Source organism: Halyomorpha halys, unplaced genomic scaffold (assembly GCF_000696795.3).
Source record: "Halyomorpha halys isolate HHAL.00 unplaced genomic scaffold, Hhal_1.1 Scaffold207.1, whole genome shotgun sequence".
NCBI lineage: Eukaryota > Metazoa > Arthropoda > Insecta > Hemiptera > Pentatomidae > Halyomorpha > Halyomorpha halys.
Window position 1 is genome coordinate 205,102 of NW_027104696.1, and position 9,972 is coordinate 215,073.

Sequence of the window (9,972 nt, forward strand, 5' to 3'; positions counted from 1 at the left end):
GTCTTAGAGTAACATTTTTACAATAAAATACATCAACTTTAATTTCATTCATCTTTTTGGAAATTTTTTTTACTGTATTCAGGTTTTCATTGAACGATCACAAAAATCACTTCTATTACTTTTTTATTGTGTCAAAACAGGCTGTAGGATATTTCAAAATAAGTACCAGGAAAAAAAATTATAGTGAATGAATAGAACCTCAAAATAAAATCAGAGAAATTTTAATAAATTCAGGAACTCCAAAATATGTGGTAATCCAGATTACCACATATTTTGGAGTTCCTAAACTTCTGGAAGTTCTATACGTGCCGTTGGCCACCACTTTTACTCTTATGCCTTTCATACAAGTCAGCCACAAAAGAAAAATAACAGATTTGTATATTTTTAATTAGCACTATCCTTATGAAATGACATATTAAAATCACTAATTTGGAAGTAATTCAACGTTAAATAATTTTCTAAAGTTCATTTTACAATTTTCAAAATTTTTTATGGCTTTAATAACGGGTATAAAAATTTTAAATTACAATTTACAAGGAATTGTTTATGGGCATAAATGAAACGAAATGCAGCAGGTTTATTCCCATAGAAATACGATGTCTTGAAACTGAAGAACAATGAGTGGAGTGCAGCATACCAACAGCACCTAGAAATTAAGATGGTGGAAGATCCCAGAAGGAGAGTAGATAAACTGGATGATTAATGGGCAGAAATAGTCGAAGCGCTAAGGACACAAATCTAATGCAAAAATTCTCACAGGGGTTTTATATTTTTGTGACATTTTGGCCCTTTAAAACTTTGCCCATTTTAAACTTTTCTTCCTCACTTTTTCACCACTGTCATTCTACTAAAATTCTTTAATTTTATAAATATAACACCATGGAACTATTCATTGACATTTATTCTACATGGGGCTTTTTGTCTGCAAAATTATTAATTAACTTTACACTCAAAAACTATATATTAAAAACATACATTACTTTTAAAACAATTTTTTATAAACTAATATGTTGGTCATTTTTTTCTCCTTTGTTTTAGGTGATATTTATTTTTTTATATATATCCCTCAAAACTAATTTGGAAACAAATTTTAATAACTTTTTTTACTTTATTTTTAACCCCAAATATGTGTGTGGATTGTCAAAATTTCTTTTTCTTTTTTTCATATTTTGTCACTATCACACATAGACACTAGTTGCTACTGTTGCAATTTTAGTGCTCTCTGCTGGGCATTTTATTCAACTGTTTTCATTGGTAAGATTAAAAGCAGACTGTTTGTTATTTGTTTAGTTTATTTAATAATTCAGCATATGACACATTTAAATTTCTTGGGTCAGATTTATAGCGTTATTTTAGTTACCTATAAAAAATGCTATTAAAATAACTGAAGAAAAGTGGAAAGAAATAGAATCACATACCAAAATAAAAAATAAGAACATTGAGGGCATGCGTTAAGTGATGTTTTGAAAGTATATTTTTTTTAATTTTGATGGTAATCAATTTTACCAAATGACAGAAATACAAGTGGGAGCGACACTATCAACAAATATAAATGAACTTTTACAAAGTATAATGAATGAAAAACAGATAAAACTAAAAGTATGTTTCAATTATGTGGATGATATTTTAAGAATAGCAAATAAAGATACAATAAATAACCTCTTTGACAGCTTAAACAATTATAATAAAAAAATAAAATTCACCAAAGAAGCAGAAAACAATAACCTAACAGGATATTAAGATGTGAAAATAATTAGAGAAAATGGAAATCAGACAACAGAATGGATAAAAAAAAAAAAGAAAGAAAATAATAATAATACAGGCCAGTGACATATTAAACTATTTTTCAAATCAACCACATTACATGAAAATGAATATTATTGAAAATTTAATAAATATAGCTATAGAATAATGAGGAAATAAAAAATAAATACAATTAAAACAAAAATATTGGATTATAAAATAAGTTCATAGCGTTTTTCAATATTTCAATTTAATCCTCTCTGTGTTTATAAAATCATGTTTACTTGGTCAATAATGTTTATATATTCTAAAAAAAGGATTAGTTAAGGAGCTTTTATGCATCAGTTTCAACCAAGATTCATTATCTTTAAGTGGTACTTTGCTTGATCAAAATGGAAGATAAAAAAAAAAATCTGCTGCACAGATGGTAAACAAAATTTACAGTGTGTGTGGCGATGACGCCTTAGGAAAAAGCACCATCCGTAAGTGGTTTTCTCGGTTCAGAAGCGGAAATTTTGACTTGGAAGACACAAAGCACTCACTTCGTCCTTTAACTGTTGATGATGACCAAATTGAAGCATTGGTCACAGACAACCCTCACTCTACGACATGGGATATCGCAGAAACACTTAACATATCTCATGCAAGTGTCTCAAATCATTTGGGGGCAGTGGGATATGTTTCTCGAAGTGATATATGGGTTCCTCACCACATATCCATTAGTGACTCCCTCCTGAAACGTAATGTTAATGATCTATTTTTAAAGAGGTTGTTAACTGAGAATGAAAATTGGGTCCTGTACAATAATATTGTGAAGAAAAAGTCCTGGGAAAAACAAAGTGACCCGCCATTAACAACTCCCAAAGCAGGATTACATCCAAAAAAGGTTATGCTGTGCATACGGTGGGATTCGAAAGGTGTCCACTTATTTTGAGCTCCTACCGCCCAACCAGACCATTAATTCTGCAGTATATTGTGCCCAGTTGGAACAATTAAAAGCAGTAGTTGAGCAAAAGCGTCCAGCATTGGCTAATCTCAAAGGCATAGTTTTCCATAACGATAACGGTCGTAACATGTCATTGCAAACCTGGCAGAAATTATTGGAGTTAGGCTGGGATGTGATCCCCCACCCACCCTTTTCACCATACCCTGCACTAACAGCTTTCCCCAAAACTTATTTTGGGTCCTTCAAAACTCTCTTAACAGGGAACGCTTTAATTCACTCTAGGACTGCAAAACGCACATAGAGGAGTTCGTAGAACAAAAATCTGAGAAGTTCTGGGAGGACGGAATTAAAAAACTACCAGAAAGATGGCAACATGTAATAGATCAAAATGGGTCATATATAATTGATTAAAAATATTTACAAGAATCTTAAGTTTTTAATGAAATCACCAGTAAAAAACACTACAAATTTATTTTACAACCCGATATATAAATTATTTTTAGAAAATTTCTACCAAAAAATGTTATAGTAAAATCATGGAATTCATCAATTAATATAAATAACAAGTCAAATAATGATTAAAAAAATGGAAAATGCAAATAATAGAATAACAGACATTAATGTGATAAAATATAAAAAATGTAAGTATATCAACAAATTATGAAGATAACATTTAAAAACTATAATGCATTTGAGTACAGAATTTTTGGAGTACAGAGCAGTTTGGATACAGATCAACAAACAAAATTTGTAATTTTTATAACAACATATAAGATAAAATTGAAAATAATAATAATAATAATAATAAATGTTTATAAAATCAGTTGTTTAAACTTTTTTGGAGTATATCATGGGGATAGTGGTCAATATATATAAGAGAGGATATATCAACATTTTAATAACTATAAAAACAAATGAAATCCTAAATACCATAAAAAATACCATTTTAAAGATGTTGAAATATTATGTAACAAAAAAAAAAAAAATAGCTACAGAAGAAAGCTTTTATAATTAATTACCATAATAAAAAACCAAAATAATGCAATAAATTACAAGACACAAGAAATTTAAATATATCACATGTCTAATGAACTAAGTAAATAATAAACCATCTGTCTTTTATATTACCAACGAAAACAGTTGAATAAAATGCCCAGAAAAGTGCACTAAAATCGCAACAGTAGCAACTAGTGTCTATGTGAGATAAAAAACATGAAAAAAAAGAAAAGAAATTTTGACAATCCACAGACACATAAAAAAACAAAGTAAAAAAGTTATTAAAATTTGTATCCAAATAACTTTTGAGAGATACATATAAAAAAATTAATTTTTCTCAAAATAAAGAAAAAACAACACCAACATATTAGATTATAAAAAATTGTTTCAAAAGTAATGTAAGTTTTTAATATATGATTTTTGAGTGAAAAGTTAATTAATAAATTTGCAGTTAAAAGGACCCCAGGAGAGTAAATGTCGACAAATACTTCCTTGGTGTTGTATTTATAATACAAAAGAATTTTAGTAGGATAATTAGGGGGTCAAAAAGTGAGGAAGAAAAGTTTGAAAATAGCCAAAGTTTTAATAATAGAAGGCCGAAGCATCACAATAAAATATATTTGTAAAAAATAAAATTGTTTGAAATTAATTTTAAAAAAAAATATTCTTTTACAGTTTAATATATTGCAAATATGGGTTGAATAAGGTTCTAAAAAATGTTTTTCAATAATTTTGATTCATCCTGCATAAGATACATATTAGAATTCAACAGTTATAACTGTTTATTTTCTGTAAAAGAAAATAATCTAGTCATTAACCACAATTTATATTATTTAAAAATGCTAACCTTAAATATTGAACAATCTCAATATTGATTACATATAAAATTGAAAATTATAACACAGACATGCTAATTTCATTTAATTAAATTATTATCATTATTACTATCAGAAAGTTTACCATGAATGAAGTCTTCACATTACAAGACAAATCTTCCCTCATAGGCACACAATTAACTTGGGCATGTGATGTTTTGTAAAATCGTTCAAAAAAAATTACTCGCTTATTTTTTTTAATGAAGTGCTGTTTAATCAATTTTTTATAATGACTAAGCTCTGTTCTGACTTCTTCACCTGCTTGAGATATAGATGAAACATGGTTGATTGGTATTAATAACAAATGGTCACGCACTAAACCACCTTTTGAGAGTGATAAGTATACATTGAATCCCACACTTATAATCAAATGGTTCTGAGGGGCATCACTTGATAAACAAAACCAACAGTTCTCTTTCAAATTAAATGTTTTAGAGACATTTTTTTGTGCTGTTTTTTTTTTGGGCTGATCTTGAATCCATATATAACTACCATTGTCAGTTATATGTGAATTATATTGCTCCTCTAGAGGCTGGTGTTTTAAATACAAATTTATTTGATTTGCATCGGATATAGACAATTTTCTTTGTAGATCCATATTAACTGCATAAAACCACTTTTCGTTTGAGTTACCAACAAAAGCTAACCCAACAAACCTTGTTAATAGTTGTATAGTGCCATCTTTTTCTGTATGACATAATGGTAATCTTTCAAAATATTTATTTTCATATCCTGAAAAGAAGTATCGCGGTTTCAGTATTTTAATTAATTTAGATAATGATTGTGATGGGCATTTAGGTTCATAATCTGTTACTCCATTACTTGTAATTCCTATTGGCCATTGAGATGAAAATATTATATCAACTGTTATATTTTTTGACATTAAATTGCCAACATCCATCTCCGTGACACTTAGTTTCTTATTTTTAAATAATGATTCAAACCCACTAACATAAGCCACTTTGATGCCTTCACATGTAGTGAACATACCACTTTTACCTAAAGAAAAAAAGTATTATTTTAATCAAGATAAATACAATTTAAAAAAAAAATATTTGAAAATGTCATGCTAATATAAATAAAGTACAATCATCTCACATCTTTAACTAGCCTCACTCTAGTACTATTTGTCAGATGAAGTTTAATACTCTAATAATTAAGTATTACTTAAGAATCACAGAACATAGTTGTTAGGGCTATTTGTATTCTTCTTTAATAATAATAGATCATCTTGATTGTACAAGAGATACTTCTTAACAAAACCAAACAGTTGAACCTCTCTCTCTCTCTCTCTCTCTCTCTCTCTCTCTCTCTCTCTCTCTCCCCTCCCTCCCCCCCAATCCCTGCAGACCTCTCCCTCCAAGATTAAAAATAAAACAGATTAACGACAATCTGTAACAAAAAAAAATTGTTTAAAAGTGTGGGGAACAAATAAATACAGTGGGGACAATTCTTAAAGAATTTCAACCAATGAAAACTAAGAAGAGAAAAAGTAACACTTTCAGAGTACCAAAGATGTGGACAGGTCGGTATCACACTCCCTATTTCTCAGGATACCAAGAAACCCTTCAGCAGATATATTAGATAAACAGTAAGTACACTTATCATCATATTACAATTACAATTGTTTGAACCTTAAATATTTAAAAAGCACTTAAAAATTAGAAGAGAATTTAGAGTTACAAATGATAATTTAATTATATAAATATTAAAATAAAACATTAATGATTAACCAATATGTTGAGAATTTATATTAATAGCCAATATATGATAAAAGTTGTATTGAGAATTAGGGAAAATCAATATTTATAAAGTAAAATTGTAAAATTAGTTATTTATAAAAGATATTTGAAGTTTAATGTAAAATTATTATTTGTTCACAATTAGAGAATATTGTCATATGTTGTATTTTTATTTTAATATGTTATCAAGAGATTTAAGAAAAGTTAATACAAGGGTTTATCAAGAGATATTATAAAGATTCAACATTAGATGATTGTTTAACTGATTTAGTTTATTGTTTAATAAATGTTTTATTTAGTTTAGTTTATATATAGTAATTTTTTTAATATTTATAAATATGGTATATTTAATATTATCATTCCAGTTACAATTATCAGGTAAATAAGAAGGCATCGTTTTAATTATACACTCCATATTAATTATGAGAGTTGTATTATTAATTAATAATGCCTCATTTAGTAAAAATCTATGTTAAAGTAAATATCTAACCCTCCAGGGACCAAAATATTCCTAGACAAATGAGCAGGAAATTAAATTTAATAGTATTTTAAATAATTACTAGAGGATAGACTTAATATTATATAAAATAGAGCATTTAAACAAATTTTGATATAACAAATTTTAAATTCACACAGAAAAAAAATTAATTTTAGCAATGGCCTTTGTATATCAAAAATGACCTCTACCTAATGCATCATCTATTTATCCACCTCATTAAATGAATGGATGTGTTTCGACATTAATATTTTTAAGACCTTCTGTAACCATACTCCCACTCTTACCCAGTTGTATTTAGTTTTGTGAACAAACATAATAAGTTTTGTTTATAATTGAAGTGATTTGTAAATGTTGTCCAGCAGTGATGGGTAACAAACAGAAAAAGAGAGCATTTAACATCGAGGCAACAGAATATGTTACTTGAACTTTTGTAAATATTTTTATATGTAATCTTAGAGTATAATTAATGTACAGTGACTTACAATACATATTAAGTATCATTATTTTTCAAGTTTTACAAAATAAAACTATATATATATAATATGTACATTATAATTAAAGAATTAACTAAAAATTTAACAAGAGTTGTAAGAGAAGTGGCACCACGGAACCTCCATAAGAAGAAAGTATGGTAGAACATAGAATGCGAAAATGCCATTAGGGAAAGGCTGGAAGCATGAACGCCATGGAACCAGCACAAAACCTCAACAAATCTAGAGGAATATAAAAAGGTATGAAAGAACACACATAAAATAGTGAAAACATCAAGAAGAAAATTCCACAACAAATAACTGGCAGAAATGGAGGAAAATTTCAAGAGGAACAAAACTAGACTCTTTTACAAGGCATCAAAGGGAAAAATTAAAGGGTACACTCCCCCAGAACTGGTAATGCAGAGAAAAGACGGAACTCTGCCCCCCCCCCCCCGTGTTGTGGTTGGGTTTCCCAACTGGTAGGTCACTGCTCCTTTAACTGTAGGTAACTGGGAATGGAACTTCATGAACTTTTTTTTTATGTAATCCTCTATTGTCTCTATTTATAATTCCCGATGCAATTGGCTGATTTATAAACCAAGGAGCATATACTGCAATTCTCAAGACTTTATTTTGAAAATAATGTCATTTTTTCATTTTCGTAAAGGATGCCACTCCCCAGACTTCACAGCCAACATCAGCAGTGCGAGATGTATCAAAATTTCGGATAATTGTTTTAAAAATAAGAATAGCTGTTTCTAGCTTTAATTTGAATTTTATATTTAGGATAGGATATAGCATTGCTAACCTTGTGTAGGTTTTAGTTAGTTTGATGTTGATCTGGTGGTTCCAGGTAAGGCAGCAATCGAGGTGAATTCTCAAGTATCTTACTGTTTCACAGGCAGGATTCTATTTTACATTTTTACCTTTCAGGATCAGTTATGGCGGGTCTGGTGGGCATCTGAGAGTAAATACTTTTGAAGTACATTTTTCAATGTTCAGACTAATCACATGACCATGACCTTTCTTGTTGACAGCGTTTGCAACCATTCCATCGATTACTGTTTGTTTCACAGTTGACATGCTTCACCCAAGTCTCGTCCAATGTCGTTACAATACGATCCAGAACTGCATTACCATTTGTGCTGTATTCTTGGAGAAAGTTCAGTGCTGCAGCCAGTCTCTGTTTCTTATGGTCTTCCGTTAGGATTTTCGGAACCCACCGAGCACAAAATTTGTGCCAAGCTTCTCCACCACAATTTGATGCACCAAACTCCGTGAAATTTGGGGAAAATGTTACGACAATGAGACAACGGTTTTCATGAATTTTGTCATTGATTTGCATACCTTTTACAGTCATCTATACTATTGCGATCCTCATCTTGAACACTGGTACGGCCATTTTTAAAATCAAAGCACCATTGCCTCACTCGGCTTACACTAATTATCCCCTGCCTGTAAACATCATAAAGCTGACGATAAATTTCAATTGGCCTGTTGTTTCTAGCCAACGAAAACCGAATCACAGACCGCACTTCAGATGTGGCGGTTTTTTCTATTGCAGGGCACATTTTGATGACTCACAGAGAGAAAATTGAGCACAGTCCTCACACTACAACAGCTGGATGCATACTGAATGTAGGAACGTTCGGACACCAAGATGGCGGCTCTACTCTTACCCATCGCCACAGTAGGCCAAAACAACTGTTACTTTCTGGAAAACCCTTGTAGAATAAACCCATATATAATGAATAGAAAATGCAAAGAAATCTTGATATAATAAATCTAAAATTTTCTAAGAAAAACTAATTTTACCTTTTATAGTCATCCATATCTCAATATTTCTAAAACCCCTAGAGATTCATAATACCATAGTTCCAGTAATTATATAAATCTAATATGCACTTTGTTATTATATATATGTTTTATATACATTAGTATACATAAGACCAATAAATGACAAAACTCACCAACATATGTTATTTTTTCATTGATACTGTAAGTCCTTTCAATCGTGCTATAGAAGTTTGCCTCATTATCAGAATTAGGTCCCAGTATATAAACTTGAATTGGGACTGAAAAATTCCTTGATGTGATTAAAAAAACATTTAACACAACTCTTATTTCATGAAAGTCATAATAATCTAAGAATAAAAATGCATAGAGTTTGTTTGTTTGTTAGAACATACTTAAAGAGAAATTATTTTTGTGATAGGTTGTTGAGGAAGGCTTTAGCCTTTATAGCATTACACTACAAACCATAGGAATGGAGGCGTAACTGTATAAAAGCTTCCCTAGGACTAACTTAGATTGTAATTCAGTTAATCAGATGCATTTGTACCCATCATGTGATCGAAACAGACATGTGTAATACAAATTTAACAAGGGTGAAAACAAAGGACACAGCTAAAAATCAAATATAAATAGGGCCATGATAAACATAAAGAATTGTAAGCAGTTCTTATACTGAAATCTACTCTGTCAATCGAATAATTTTGGACTAATTTAGTAAAAATTGTGCAAATGTTGCTTGAAATCCGAAATCAGTCTAGTTTCTAAAAAAAACTTTATAACCACTCTATCATGCTTCTGGTGTACCACATGTGCAAACATAAATCAACTTTGAAAATTCAAAATACAATTTATTTCTGATTAGTTATTTATTTTTTTTTTACAATTAGTTTTTTTTTTTTTTTTT

The 9,972-nt window shown here is 29.6% G+C and overlaps 1 protein-coding gene across 5 annotated transcripts in view; it reads right to left on the reverse strand.

Annotated features, from left to right (window-relative positions):
• Positions 1 to 9,972, reverse strand: part of LOC106679492 (CWF19-like protein 1) — a 38,946-nt gene that overhangs the window by 6,092 nt on the left and 22,882 nt on the right. For 2 of the 5 annotated variants that reach the window (XM_014418683.3, XM_014418682.3), the window contains exons 3-4: positions 9,245 to 9,349; positions 4,646 to 5,559 (exon numbers count right to left, since the gene is read on the reverse strand). In XM_014418683.3, the coding sequence (XP_014274169.1) occupies positions 4,646 to 5,559; positions 9,245 to 9,349 (1,019 nt within the window). The remainder of the gene's footprint in view (positions 1 to 4,645; positions 5,560 to 9,244; positions 9,350 to 9,972) is intronic. The other 3 variants (XM_024362084.2, XM_067050165.1, XM_014418684.3) reach the window with 2 other exon arrangements.